Raw genomic sequence first — 15767 nt, forward strand, 5'->3', positions numbered from 1 at the left:
TTCTTTCTGTCTCATATCATGGCTCTTGACATAAGACAGAAACTCCAGAAACTCTGGGTTTTTCTCTTAACAACAGGCTTGGAATTAGAGAGGGACCGAGCCAAGAGTCCAACTCCAAAACCAGCTCTATAAATTCAGAAATATGATTTAGTATATTCCAGAGCTTCATACTCACAGAACCTGTTCAGTTTTCTTGATAATCCATATTGGGTAGTTATTTTTCCATCTGTCAGTATTCAAACATCCAGGGTCCCTTGAATTTTTCAAAGACGAGTGTTTTCCTGTGGAGAGAACAGAACCCTCTCCCCATTCTATGTTTTTCTTACCACCTGTATGGTCATCATCATCGTAGATGCTGTCATTTCTCCTTTCCAAGGGGTTTCTTCTCTTCAAATCTAACCTTTATTAATTTTGATGGTATCCACAATTTTTCTTCTCCTGTGGAAACAAGAGCAAAACCCCTTCCCCAACGTAGCACATCTCCTGGCTTCCATTGAGAGGTCAGCACATCCTTGATATAAACCAGTTGATTTAGTTCAGCAGACTTTTCCATTATCCAATGTCTTTTGCCGCTGTTGTTCCCTTCTCATTAGCATTAAGAAAATTCAAGGTTAATAGGGCATTATGTAATCTATTTCTGGGGGTATTTTCCACCCCTTTATGTTTATTTAACATCCTTTATAGTTCGATTTGATCTTTCTATGACTGCTTGACCTGTAGGATTGTATGGTATACCTGTAACATGCTTAATATTATAATAAGCAAAAAACTGTTTCATTTTCCTAGATACATAAGCTGGACCATTATCTGTTTTTATCTGTGCAGGTATACCCATAATGGCCATAACTTCTAATAAATGTGTGATTACTGAGTCAGCTTTTTCTGAGCTTAAAGCAGTTGCCCACTGAAAGCCTGAATAAGTGTCAATGGTGTGATGTACATATTTTAATTTTCCAAATTCTGCAAAGTAGAACACATCCATCTGCCAAATTTCATTCCTTTTAATACCCTTTGGATTCGTCCCTGCAGGCAATGGTGTTGGGTTATAAAAAGAGCAAATAGGGCATTTCTTTACAATCTCCTTAGCTTGTTGCCATGTAATAGAAAACTCTTTTTTCAAGCCTTTGCTATTGACATGATGTTTTTTATGAAATTCAGATGCCTGCAGCACACTACCAATCAATAAGTGATCAATATCTGCATTACCTTGTGCTAGAGGACCTGGCAGACCCGTATGGGATCGGATGTGTGTTATATACATAGGGCAAAGCCTGTTCCTGATCATGTCTTGTACCTGGATAAATAATGAGGTCAGTTCTGTATCATCAGGTATAAATTCAGCAGTTTCAATATGCAAAATAACTCTTTCTGCATATTGTGAGTCAGTAATTATATTAAGAGGTTCTTTAAAATCCCTAAGCACCATAAGGATGGCATATAATTCTGTCTTCTGGACAGAATCATAAGGACTTTGTTCCACTTTACTCAATTCTTCTGATTTGTAACCTGCTTTCCCTGATTTATTAGCATCAGTATAAAATGTACGGGCTCCGGTTATTGGAGCATCACGGACAATTCAAGGAAGGATCCAAGAAGTTCTCTTTATAAAGTTAAGTCTCTTGCTTTTTGGGTAATTGTTATTGATTTCTCCCAAAAAATTAGCACAAGCTCTTTGCCATGGTTCACTGTCTTCCCACAACTTTTTTATCTCATCAGCAGTGAAAGGCACTATAATTTCTGCTGGGTCTATACCTGCTAATTGACGAAGTCTCAATTTTCCTTTTATAATCAATTCAGAGACTTTTTCCACATAAGTTTTTAATTTTTTACTTGGTTTGTGTGGTAAAAAGATCCATTCCAAGATAATATCATCTCTTTGCATCAAGATTCCTGTAGGAGAAATTCTGGAAGGAAATATGACGAGAATACAACTAAGCTTTGGATTTACCCTGTCCACATGAGCCTCCTGTAATTTTTCCTCAACCATTGTCAGTTCTTTTTCTGCTTCAGCTGTTAATTCTCTGGGACTGTTTAAGTCTTTATCACCATCCAAGGTCTTGTTTAAATGAATTATTAGATCAGGTGTTATCTCAACAGCCGGTCGTAGGCTGGAAATGTCTCCTAATAATCTTTGAAAGTCATTAAGAGTTCGTAACCGGTCTCTCCTGATTTGTGCCTTTTGTGTCTTAATTCTTTGTAAACCTATTTTGTAACCTAAATAATTAACAGAATCTCCTCTCTGAATTTTTTCAGGAGCAATTTGCAATCCCCATTTAGGTAATACTATTTTTACTTCTTCAAACAGCCTTTCTAAGGTGTCTTTGTTTTGATCAGATATCAGGATATCATCCATATAATGGTATATTATGGACTTAGGAAATAGTTTGCGTATAATTTTCAATGGTTGGCTTACAAAATATTGGCACAGGGTGGAAGAGTTTAACATTCCCTGTGGGAGGACGGTCCACTGGTACCTCCTTGCAGGCTGAGAGTTATTATAAGTAGGCACTGTGAAGGCAAACTTTTCTCTATCTTTTTCTTGTAATGGTATAGTGAAGAAACAATCTTTCAGATCAATAACTATAAGAGGCCATCCCTTTGGTAACAGGGAGGGCAGAGGAATTCCAGATTGCAGAGGGCCCATAGGTTGAATAACCTTGTTGATAGCTCTAAGATCTGTCACCATTCTCCATTTACTAGATTTTTTTCTTAACAACAAATACAGGAGAATTCCAAGGGCTGGTAGATTCTTCTATATGTCGAGCATCTAATTGCTCTTGTACCAGCTGTTCTAAAGCCTGTAACTTTCTCAGCTAAAGGCCACTGTTTAGTCCATATTGGTTTCTCAGTCAACCACTGTAGAGGCATGGCTGTTGGTACCTCTGAAGGGCCATCAATTGTGTTGTGTTCTTGTATAGCTCTAATGGCTGGTTTCTGCTACCTGTAATAGCTTGTAATATTGTCCTCAGAAATATACGCTCTGGAAGCAGCAGGAATGTTAATTTGGATATTCTATTGCTGCAATAGGTCACGGCCCCATAAATTCACTGCAATATTGGCTACATATGGCCTTAGTTTTCCTATTTGTTCATCTGGACCTATACAATTGACCCATCTTGTGCTTTGTCTTACTCGAGATAGGGTTCCAATTCCTAGGAACTGAATATCTACCTCCTGAAGAAGCCAATGCGGATGCCAAGATTCTAGAGTAATGATACATCTGCACCTGTGTCCAGTAAGCCAGTAATAAATTTGCCATTTACACACACTCTTAGCTTTGGTCTTTGTTCATTTATAGAAGTCTGCCAGAATATTCGTTTACTTTGTCCTCTTAGATTTCTTGATTCATTCACCACATTTAACTCATCCTTCAGGCCATTATTGCTTTTAACAGCAGGCATGGGGCATTCTAATTTCCCTGAAGAGGCATGTTCTCTTTAGTGATTGGAAATGACTGAACCACATTTGCCATGGGGGCCTACGTGAGGCCTCCCATTGAATTTCCCAATGGCAATGGGTTGCCCTGTTTATCTCTTGTTGACTTACACTCATTCGTCCAATGCCTGCCCTTTCCTCATCTCCTACATAAACCTGAAGGCTGAGTCCTCCTATTCCTGTTATTCCTAGAAGAGGCGTTATTCCTGGAATTCCATTGTCTGCAGTCCCTTTTCATGTGTCCCATTTTGCCACAATGAAAGCATTTTGTAATCTGATGTCTCCTTTTACCTTTGGAAATTGCTACTTGCACCCATGTTTCATTGCCATAATCAAATGTATCAACATTCATTGTATGTAAAACCCATTCATCCAAAGGTGCTGATCTGATCTTTAAAGGCCCCAGGATCCTTTTGCATTCTACATTGGCATTCTCATAAGCCAAAGACTCAATTACTATATTTCTTGCTTCTGGATCAGGTATCTCTATTTGTACAGCCTTAGGGTTCTCTCTGACCCTGTTTGACCCTGATATACGATTCTACTCTCTGACCTGAGTCTTGAACCCTGTCCCAGGCCCTTAGAGCTGCTGTGGCACATATGGATAAAATGTTTTCATCATAAAGAGCTTTTTCCTGAGGATCAGAGTAAAGTCCTTCCCCTAGAATTTGATCTAGAGAAACCTCAATTCCTTTCGCTGATTCTTGTTGTTGTAAAAATCTGGCCTCTTGTTTGAATAGGCATTTGAAATGCCATAAAGGTCCGTTCTCAAGGACAGCTGATGTTAATTGATTCCAATCTTGAGTGGTGGCCCTGCTGCTCAGAGCCCAGGATTTTAACATCTCCCTAACAAAGGATGAATGTATTCCATAATTCACAATTGCTTGTTTAAATTCTTTCAGATCATTCATACATATAGGCTCCCATGTATATTCTTTAATGACCTTAGGGTTTTTGGAGCTGGTTATCTTTTCTGATGTTATTACTGGAAAGGCAGTTATAACTCTATGTAGACTGAGAGTTTTTTGAGGTGAAAGTTGCCTTTCTACCTTTTGCTCCTGTTCATCAGAGTCTATGATTTCCTCAATCTTATTAAATCTGCTCACCATTGCCTTCTGTAAGTCCTGAGTCTCCTGTCCAGTATTATGCTCCAAAGCCTTCATTAATGATTCTAAAGCATGGAGCTTGTCCGTCAGAGACACCATTTCCTCCTTGGACACAATCGCCTTCATTGATAATTCTAAGGCATGGAGCTTGTCCGTTAGAGATACCATATCCTCCTTGGACATAATCCTCATGGCATGTACTGTGCCTTCTTGTATGGAAATCCTGTCAATTAATCTATCATACCCTTTTGATAAAGTCCGATTTTCACATTCAATGGTTATAATCTTCTCAGCTAATGTTTCAGCACTTACAGTCATGGACTGGAGGTTACGAGTCATTTTAGTTGTCCCCTCCTCCAGAGCAGTGAAGCTCCCTTCTAAAGAAGCAATATCAGACTGTACCTTCTTGATATTTTGGTCAGTCGACCGAGTCATATTAGACAATGATCTAGTCTCCTCCTTGAGAACTCCAAACTCTGATCTAGTCTCCTCCTTGAAAACTCCAAACTCTTTTTTGAGGAGGCTGGTGTCAGTCTGAATTGTCCTTAAGGTTTTAATCTCTGCCCTCAGCATTGTGGATTCAATCTGTAAGGACTGTATCATCCTTATAAAATAGCCACACACCAGAAAAGCAACAGATCCCAAAAATAACCAAGTAAGAGGAATATCAGAGACATCCTTCATAATATCCTCCATAGCGCAATTAAAAAAACCATTGAACTTTTGGATAGTAATATTTTCTGACATTTTCAATCAAAAGAAATTGTACTTGTATGTATGTATGTATGTATTTATTTTCAACCGAAAAGGGAAATCTTACCTGTAATGACCGTTGCCTGCCAGTAGGTGGCAGGGGTGCACCTGAATCTACCTGGCAATGGCGTCAATCCAGGAAGTAAACTCTAAAATATATACACTCAAATCCAGAGGTTAAGTTCACAGATCGTGTGCTTTGGCACAGGTCGAGCGCTGGACTCAGCCAGGCGACGGGGAAGACAGCGCCCAATAGGGGTAGCAGAAGCCAAAAAGTTCCCTCCCCGATCCGCCAGAGATCGGGGCCAGTCGGGAGCCAGTAGCGGTGTGTGGCTCTGGTTGCTTGGCCCACGCCACAAAGGGGGGAAAACCCACATGTTCGGGCGCCAGATAATGGCGAGTCAATCCCACACCAGTTTTGTTTTAAAGGGGTATTTATTTTGGGGGGTAAAACTTACATACACCATAAACCGTCAGGAAGGGAGCTTAGTCGCTGGAGCAGGAGCTGGGAGCAGGAGCCGGAACCAAGTGCCGGAACCAAGAGGCTGAGCCGAGGCTTGCCGCTCTTCTTTTAAAGAGAAATATACCACACCCCAGTGGGCTGGTATTTCAGCGGCTATTGACTGACGCAGCGGAAGGCGCTCCTGCAGCACTGTGGGCTTGTGCTTCAGCGACTATTGGCTGAAGCAACAGAAGGTCCTCCCGCAGCACACACTTATTCCAGATATCAACATGGGACAGGAGGATATGAAAAGCATGGTTAGAGTCTCTGTAAACTTTTAGGAGCAATCCTTGTGCCAATTGGAAGGCACTGGTGAGAGCTATTAATTCAGGCTGCTGGCTAGTAGTGTGCAGGGAGTGCCTGTGCTTCTACTACCCCAGTATCTGATTCCATGGCATAGCCTGCTTTTTGGGTCCCCTCATGTAAAAAGATGCTCTCATCTGTGTGACTGGTGTAGGTGGCCTGAGGTGCCTTCCTGTATGTAGGAAGCATGGGGCAGTAGTTCCACTAGGGGTTCAATGTAAGAGTGAAAAGGGGAGTGGTCAGTGTTGGGTTGAGAAAGATTTGAGATATTGAGGGGTGGGCATGATTGGAAAGTGTATGGCATCTTTTACTATTGCCACCTGGAGTGAAAGAACTCAGGAAGTGGGTAGAGTTTGTAAGCCTTTATAAGTTAGGAGATGGGACAGGTTGTTGGAGGAGAAGATAGTGGCAGGTGAACCAAAGGTTAGTTTTTTTGATTCACAAATGAGAAGCTCCATAGTTGCTAAGCAAGTATTCAGGATGGCCATCCATGGGTGGTTAGAAAAAAAAATCTAGGGTTTTTTTTTGACAGGTATGCTGTGGGTGCAAAGGAAATTCCCAGCTTGCAGCCTAGGACCCCAAGGGCACATTCCACTTTTTCTTTTACAACAAGGGAGGGAGGACGAGTTAGGTCTGGGAGCTGAAGAGCTGGAGCCTAGAGAAGAACCTTTTGGGGCTTCTGAAATGGCTTAGTAAAAGGATTGAGGAGAGGTTCATGTGGGGGGCCCAAAGCTGCCTCATGTAAGGGGCAAGCCAGGACAGAAAAAGCGGGACTCCAAGAATGCAAGAAGCCAGATAGTCTTAGGAACAATAAAATTTCTTTTTTAGTAGAGGGGACTTTAAGAGATTGGAAAAGTAATTCTGTCTAAAGTAATATTTTTGTGAGTTGGGGTAATGATTAGTCTCAAGAAGGTGACCTGGGGTGAGGACATTTTGACCTTGAAAGATGAGACTCTTTAGCTCCTGTTGAACAAGAAATTTAGACAAGCAGATATGTTAGTTTGGCTAATTTCTAAGGACAGACTACAAAGTAAAATATCATCCACATACTGTATGAATTTAGATTTGGGGAGAGACAGAGAGAGTAGATCTGAAGTCAGAGCCTGACCCAATAGATGCGGACTGTCTTGGAAACCCTGGGGTATGATAGTCCAGGTAAGCTGTGTGAAGAGGTGAGTGTCAGGGTCAAAAGTGTTCAGGTAAAAGCAAAGATATTTATAAGCTGAGAACTGACAGTGATAGAGAAATAAGTACCCTTGAGACCCAGAATTGAGAAATGAGAGGTCTCTGAGGTACAGTGTAGAGTAGGTTGGAGGGATTAGGTACTATGCAATACAAAGGGAACTACTGCAGAATTAATGAGTCAGAGGTCTTGAACTAGATGGTAGGTCCTGTTAGGTTTGTTAACTACAAGTATAATGACGTTAACTGGAAAGGATATAGGACAAAGTAGGTTTTTTCCTTAGGAGGTCAGAGTTGATAGGTTTATGTCCCGTAGGGCTCGAGAGTGGGAATGTGTACTGGGCTTGGGTAGTGTACTGCTTAGGTCCTGTAATTGAATGACGATTAGGGAATGGTGTCTAGCAAGAGAGGGGTTTTGGGTGTCCCAGACTTGGGGATTCACCTGGGATGTTAGTAGAGGGAAGAACATGTTGGAATCGGTAGGGTGCGTAGCTAGGAAGAGGAGGAGGGAAGGGGCTGCTGGTAAGTCTAGGATCAGGCAAATGTGGGGAGCAAAATAAATAGAAGCTCCTACTTCTACTGAAAACACCTTCCCAGTAAGGGGACAGAACAGGTTGTTCTGTCTAAAAATAAGTGAGTGAGAGGAATGCCACTGAAAATGCAGTTGAGTGGTCAGATATGATGAGGCAGGTAAAGCTGCCCCCCACCCTGACAATGGGGGATGGAAAGGAGAGGGAGGTCCTCCGAATTCCCTCAGGACTGAGTATGTGGCACCAGTGTCAAAGAGGAAGGAGATAGATTTCATTGACACCAGGATGTCTACATGGGGCTCCCTGTCAGACATGACAGTGGTTGGGACAAGAGAGCCTGGGTTCCTTCAGTCATCCATGGCCAGGCCCTAGGAGGTTGGCTGGAGGGTAGTCTATGTTTGATGTCCCCATGCCTCAAGTGCATAGGGGCAATTAATTGACCAGTGTCCCTCTTGATGATACTTTGGACGTGGCCTAGGGGGCCCATGGGAATTAGTAGAAGCCTGGGACCAATTACTTTCCTGACCACATTTGAAGCTGGAACCTAGAGACACTCACTGAGGCTGTTGGGATAGCCTTGACCAGCATTTGGTATTTTTGTTCACAGGCTTTCTCATATCTCCCATGATATAACTTAAAAGCTAGTGTTAAGACTTTTTTCTGAGACATTAGGGACCTTTTTACTTTTTCTTTCTTTTTAAAAATACTTTAGCACTAATGTTGGCAAAGCTCTCGAAAAAAATAGGTCATAAGGATTTGTCTGCCCTCTGGTTGTTCAGGATCTAGGTTAGTATGTTGTAAGAGGGCCTTTGTGAGGCATTCTAGGAACTGAGACAGACTTTCCTGTCCTGAACCATTTCCTGAAGTTTCTCATAGTTCATTGGCATAAAGGTAGACTTACAGAGACATGCCAGGAGGCCAGTTGTAAACTGATCTCTAGCTAGCGTGCTCCCTGGAGTGTATTATAATCCCATTGGGTGTCACAATCAGAGACTGCCTCTGCCCCAACTGGATGTGCTGCATTAGTTTGATGAACCTTGTCTGCATGGGCTCTAGCCTGTTCCCAAACTTGCCTGCATTCTTCAGGGAGTAGGTTGTTAGGTAAAATCATATATGTGTCACAAAAAGTAAGACCATAAGATTGGGTTATATATTAGAATTCCTTTATGAAAGTGGTAGAGTTGGAGGTATAAGAACCCAGTTTTGTTTTCTATTTGGGAGAGGTTTGCCATATGAAGGGGACGTGTACCTTGACCAATTTATTTTTCACTCTGGCTACTTCTTGCAAAGGGAGAACTGTTATCAGACTGGTTGGTGTAGGGTGTGGCACACACACCATGGCATCAGAATGAGTGACAGTAGGGGTGAAAGTGGGCGCAAGAGTTGGGCAATTGGAGTGGTCCATTGCTGGAGAAGAAGAGGCTGCTTTATAGAAGCTTTTCAGTTTCAAGAGGTCCCATTTATTAATTGTTTCTTTCAGTGTCTGTGCTACTGAGGTTATATTTAGGAAGTGCTTTCCTGTGCCAATGTGTTCAAGTGTACTTCCCACTATCTCTTCTATCAGGTTCAGTGTGGCTGGCTTTATGTTGAAATCTTTGATCCATTTGGACTAGAGTTTTGTGCATGGTGATAGATATGGATCTGTTTTCATTCTCCTACATGTTGATATCCAGTTATACCAGCACCATTTGATATTTTTTTGCTTCTTTGTCAAAAATCAGGTGTTTTAAGATGTGTGGATTAATATCCGCGTCTTCGATTCGGTTCCATTGGTCCTCCTGTTGGTTTTTATGCCAATACCAGGCTGTTTGAGAAAGACACTTAAGGAAATGTTCAACATTCTTAGACATCAGAGAAATGCAAATCAAAACAACTCTGATTACGTAAAAAAGGTCACTTTTTGCACGTGTACAGAGTCTTACACAACCATTTAATGCATTCTGTATGTGGTATGGCTGTAGGACTCCTGGGCTCACTAAGTATTTGCCCGAATGTCAGTGGATACATCCTGCCAGCTGACAGAGCAGGCCAATATAATGTCTGGATCCTAACATCCATCATTGTATTTTACATTGCTTTAATTGTGGGAAAAACTAGAGTTATGCAAAGTGATAATGCTCCCTAACTATGCTAAAAATTCTGATAGGAAATAACTTGTGAAATCATTTCTATATTCTTCTACATTGTATTCTCTTCATGTAGTGGGCAGAGTACTGTGTTAGATGTCTGTATTTTTAAAAATTCTAGCGTGGATCAAGGGTTACCTCACAGAACACATAGATTATTGTATGCAGGGTAGGCCTGGACACCTGTCTGAAAAGAATGAGATTGTTCTGGAATGTGGAAAGGAGAGAGCAGCCACAACTAGGGTGAGCTAGTGAATAACCAGGACAACAGTGATGGCTTCCAGTGAATGAGAAAGTAAGAGCATGAATGTTTTTGCAATATATAATTCCACTTTTGTTAGTGAAGGCTGCTTGTGTGTTCCCAGCTCTGTAGACCTTAAATAATTACACAGAAACTATATTATTTAATTCACTGTTTGACCAAGTATACACTTGACTTCAGTATATTTCTGGCTAACTCTTATATCTTAATTTAACTCATTTCTATTAATCTGTGGATTGCCACATGACTGTGGCTTACTGGGTAAAGTTCCATCCCCAGTGTCTATTTTTTGGTGGGGTACATGGCTTCTCCTGACTCTGCCTTCTTTCTCCCGGCATTCAGTTTAGTTTTCCTTGCCTAGCTCTACTCTACCCTATCACAGGTCAAGCCAGCTTCCTTATTCATTAACCAATAAAAGCAACACATATACAGATGGTCTTCCCATACCACACTTGCAAGAATTCCTGATCATTTAACTTAATATAGTGTTCTGATCCCCAGATGCATCCTGCCTTGTGTAACTATTAGAAGACATTATATCTATTGCACCTGAATTATGGTGACTTAATACTAGTGCAAAATGCAATTTAATTTGAATCTGATGATATCAGACTAGAATTATAAGCTTAATGTGAGTTCAAGAAATAGAATTATTATCTAATTGCCTTCCTTGTATGCATATCTTCATATTACATCCTTCATTTTCTTTCCAGTGGAGAACACACAGACAGACTTCTAGGAAATAAACTCAGGAGTCGGTGTGCAGAGTGAACTTGAGAGTAACCCTATGAGTAAAGTTAAGAAGCACTGCAATGTGTGGAGCTCAAGCAGTGAAGGATAGACCATGGCAGCCCTGCCTCAAGAAGTCTAGAGCCTCTGCTATCTGGCAGAGTACTTGCTTTCCATCCATCACATTTGAAGAATCTAATGTGTTGCTTTAGAAAAAAATAAAATAAACCTTCTCATGCTTTTAGTAGGTCTTTAATCTTAAAGGGAATTGAACCATCTACTTAGTAAGTACAAATACCATGAACCTGGAATTGAATTACACTCTTCTTCATCAATTTCACAAAAAACTTAGCTTATTAATATAGACATGTTTTCTAAATAAAATCAGTCAGTGATCTCTATTCCAAAACTAATTATGGGCAGACCCTCAATTATTTTTTCCATGGTTTTCTAAGTTAGGTATTTTCAATAAAGGTGGGTTATTTGTTATGAATGGCTACCTTTGAAGGCTGTCATGTGTTTTTTTCTGAGAATCCATACAATTACAACAAATGAAAAATATCAAATTCTGGGAGTTCTAGTCTAAATAGTCCCATGTTCATTTATCTTAAAACGGAGCTTAGGGAGGCATTTATCAAATGTTTAATCTTGGAAGAAGCCCTGTTAATATGACTTGTGCTCATTTTCAGAGAACTATTGCAAATGTGATCCTGCCCATCAACATATGAATAATAAAAAAGAGTTTTCTCAGTGTAATCAGCCTGACAAAATGCTCCATGACCCCTCCAAAGGTGCACTTTCTAGAACAAGTGAACCTGAAGAAAGCTCTAATAAGGGCACCTGCACTAATCACAGAGATGCCTCTATTGACTCATCAAACCCAGATAGACATGACAGCTTGCACACTGGAAAAGAACCTTGCAAATCTAAAGACTGCGAGAAATCTTTAAATTTGAGTTCCGACATTACTCAAGATCAGAGTCTCCACACTGCAAAGAAAGACAACAGGCAGGAAGAATATGATGATTATTTCAGCTCTGCCTACAGTCTTTTGCAACAACCAATCTTCATCGGAGATACACCACACCAGTGTGAGAAATGTGGGAAATGCTTCAGTACTGCCTCAAGCCTCACTGTACATCAGAGAATTCATACTGGGAAAAAGCCCTATAAGTGCCACTTTTGTGGTAAATCATTTAACCAGTGCGCAAATCTAAAAACACATCAAAGACTTCATACTGGGGAGAAACCTTATAAATGCAAAGAATGTGGAAAATCATTTCCTCAGTTGTCAGCACTTAAAAGCCATCAGAAAATGCATACTGGAGAGAAGCCTTACAAATGTAAGGAATGTGACAAATCCTTTGCCCACTGTTCCAGTTTCAGGAGACATCAGAAAATCCATGCTGCTGATCAACATTATACTTGTCAAGAATGTGACAAGGTCTTTCATCAGCTTTCACATCTTAAAAACCATTACAGACTCCACACTGGAGAGAAGCCTTACAAGTGCAATGAATGTGATAGATCGTTTACCCACTATTCATCATTTAGAAGACATGAAAAAACTCATTCTTTAGAGAAATTTAATGAATGCAAAGAATGTGGTAAGTCCTTCCTTGAATTATCACATCTTAAAAGACATTACAGAACTCATACTGGTGAGAAGCCTTACAAATGTGAGATATGTGATAAATCCTTTACTGTGAATTCGACTCTTAGAACACATCAGAAAATTCATACAGGAGAGAAACCTTACAAATGTAGGGAATGTGACAAATCCTTTATCAAGTACTCACATCTTACAAGACATCAGAGTGTTCACACTGGAGAGAAACCTTATAGATGCAAGGAATGTGACAGGTCTTTTACTGAGTTCTCAACTCTTAGAGAGCATCAAAAAATTCATACTGGAGAGAAACCCTACAAATGTGGAGAATGTGACAAATCCTTCATCCAGCGTTCAAATCTTAGAATACATCAGAGAGTTCACACTGGAGAGAGACCTTACATATGTAAGGACTGTGGAAAATCTTTTACTAAGTGCTCAACTCTTCAAGCACATCAGAAAATTCATACTGGAGAGAAACCTTACAAGTGTATAAAATGTAACAAATCCTTTACCCAGGATTCACATCTTAGAACACATCACAGAGTTCATACTGGAGAGAGACCTTACAGTTGTAAGGAGTGTGGCAAATCTTTTACTAGGCGCTCATATGTTAAAGCACATATGAAAATTCATACTGGAGAGAAACCACACAAATGCAAAGACTGTGACTTTTCTTTTATTCAGATGTCGAATCTTAGAAGACATCAAAAAATTCATGCTGGAGAGAAACATACTGTTGTCAATAATAAGACATAGCATTTTCTGGTACTCTGCTTACAAGTCACAACACTATTCAAAATAGAGACATAAAGATAAGAAACATTTGGAAGTCTTTCCTGAAGGTTTAAATTTTAAAAAATACCTTAGAGTTTATGTTAAATTAAAATTATGCAAATGAAATGGTGAGAAAAGTTTTTATTTCTTTTTATGTGTATGCCTGCTTTGCTGCAAGTATATCTGTGGACTAAATATATGTCTGGTGCAAGCAGAGGGGTCATCAGATGTCCTGAAGCTGGAATTACAGACCATTGTGAACTGCTGTGGATGTTTAGGGCACTGAACACTGGTCTTTAAGAAAATCAGTACTCTTACCCAATAAGCCATTTCTTCAGCACCAAGTAAAAAATGTAATAAAAACTTGTATCTTGTTGAACATCCAAAAATTCATAATAATGCCAGGCAAGGTGGTATATCCCTTTAATCCCAGTACTCAGGAAGCAGAAGCAAGCTCTCTGTGAGTTGGAGGACATTATCACCACCTACATATTGAGTTCCAGAACAGCCAAGACTGCATAAACCCTTTCTCAAAACAAAAACCAAAAAGTCATAATAAAGTAACAAAGTGTATGACAAAACCTTTAGTTTTTTCTTTAATTGTTCTGTACATTACAAAATTCATAGTTCTGAGAAACCATATAAAAGTATCCCATATATAATCCTCATGTCTTGCTGTTCATTGGAAATTTCACTCCTCAAATGCATTGATTTTTTTAAAGTAATTTTATTAAATTATAAAAGTTTCTATTTCCGCCCCTCCTCCTCCCTCTCCATCCCTAAGAGCAGTCAGGGTTTCCTGCCCTGAGGTCCAAATGAGGAGCAGAAGGACGAAGAAAGTGAAAAAGGAAATAAGGACTGCGAGGGATGCGATCACCCACTGATACAAGGGGACGGATCTAATGAGAGTTTACCAAGGCCAGTTGGACTGGGATTGAACAAGGACGCAATCCAACCAGATTCTCTGAATGTGGCTGGATTCTCTAAATGCATTGATTTTTTACAAATTCTTTACATCTTGCTGAAATTGTAGAGATAAGAGAAAATTCATCATGAAAGAAAATGCTCTGATAAAGTCTTATCCTTTATTCACCCTCAAAATCTTCATACTGGAGTCAAACCATACAAATAGCAAGAAGGTGACTAACTGCCATGTTTTTTTTACCATGGCATGAATTCCTCTCTATGATGTTGGCTTGAATTCAGTGTCCCATCCTTTTATAGCATATGTGTTCTACTGTTGTCACGTAGTTCTTTTTCTGTAACATGGGTTGCAAAATGATAGGTTCTCATGTAGCTTATTCATAATCATTTCATTTTGTTGATTTTCAGCAGCCCAATCTCTTCCCACCACCGCAGTACATATTTGAGATATTCATCCCCCAGGATTCCCAATCTCTAATTTCATATTATCTATATTCTATTCTTCATTCTCTCTTCATGCATCTTTTCACTAATGGTCCATCTCTAGCTCCTGGTTTCTACATGTACTCTTACTTGAACACACAATGCAAAATGTTTGAAACTGAGACCCACATTGCGGGGGGCCATCCTGTCCCGCAGGAATGAACGCCACCAAAAACGAGAATTCCTTCTCTGGTCACATCTTTATTTGGAGCAGTCCCTTGAGGAAAATTGGGGGAAGGGAAGATAGAGCAGGGACGAGAGAAAGCTTAGAGAGAGAGCGTTGGGCCCCGAGGCAGCTGCTTTTAAACGGTGGAGCAGCTTGAACGCTGTCCTGATTGGTTAATGCCATTCTGCTGGTCTGAGCATGTGCAGGCAAGGGTGCTCAGCCCCACGTGGCTACCTCCAAACTGCAGGACCACCTGTGCCTCCAGGTGGCTCCCAACATCTCTCCCTAATTATTGTCTTTAAGAGCAATAAGGCAAAACTATTCTTCAATCTGGTCCCCACCTCACTTGGGCTAGCAGGTAGCACACCAATCAAAGACATACAGCACTTCCACCTAGACACAGCATGCCAAGGATATCTCTGCTCCCACCCATTCCCAAGGAAGGAAAAGGCAAAGTAGAGTCAGTCAGAAAATTGTTAAGAGATAAGAGGTTGCACAGGGTGTTGCTCAAGTCGATGGTGTGAAACAGCTGCTCTTGGCACTGCCCAGAAGGTCATCTCTGCTGCTTCCGCACGAATCTTCCACAGCAGGACACTCAGCATCCACTGGGTCATCTTTCTTCTTTACTTCTCTCGTCAGTCTTGCTGGCATCCAGATGTATGTCAGCATTCCTAGAAAAACATAAACAAAACTCTCCTCCGAAATTAACATTTAAGAGTATTAAAAACTCTCAGTGTAAAAATTCAGCACAATCAGTACTGGAAGTAGGCTGGTTTTGAACTTAGAGACCTGTAGGTCTCTGCTTCAAAAAGCAAATCTTGTTTGCCTGTACCAGCAAAATTTTGAATTAAAAATTAAGTGTATAGAATGCAAGAGAAAT

The 15767-nt window shown here is 40.4% G+C and overlaps 1 protein-coding gene across 3 annotated transcripts in view; it reads left to right on the top strand.

The window, feature by feature from the left end:
- Window positions 1–13451, top strand: part of LOC125411829 (uncharacterized) — a 29640-nt gene extending 16189 nt beyond the window's left edge. For all 3 annotated transcript variants that reach the window (XM_048452233.3, XM_087910380.1, XM_085691171.2), the window contains one exon: window positions 11618–13451. In XM_048452233.3, coding sequence (XP_048308190.1) covers window positions 11618–13296 — 1679 coding nt within the window. In that variant the 3' untranslated portion in view covers window positions 13297–13451. The remainder of the gene's footprint in view (window positions 1–11617) is intronic.
- The last annotated feature ends 2316 nt before the right edge of the window (window positions 13452–15767 follow it).

The sequence above is a fragment of the Myodes glareolus genome, chromosome 1, assembly GCF_982192425.1.
Source record: "Myodes glareolus chromosome 1, mMyoGla1.1, whole genome shotgun sequence".
In the NCBI taxonomy this organism is placed as follows: domain Eukaryota; kingdom Metazoa; phylum Chordata; class Mammalia; order Rodentia; family Cricetidae; genus Myodes; species Myodes glareolus.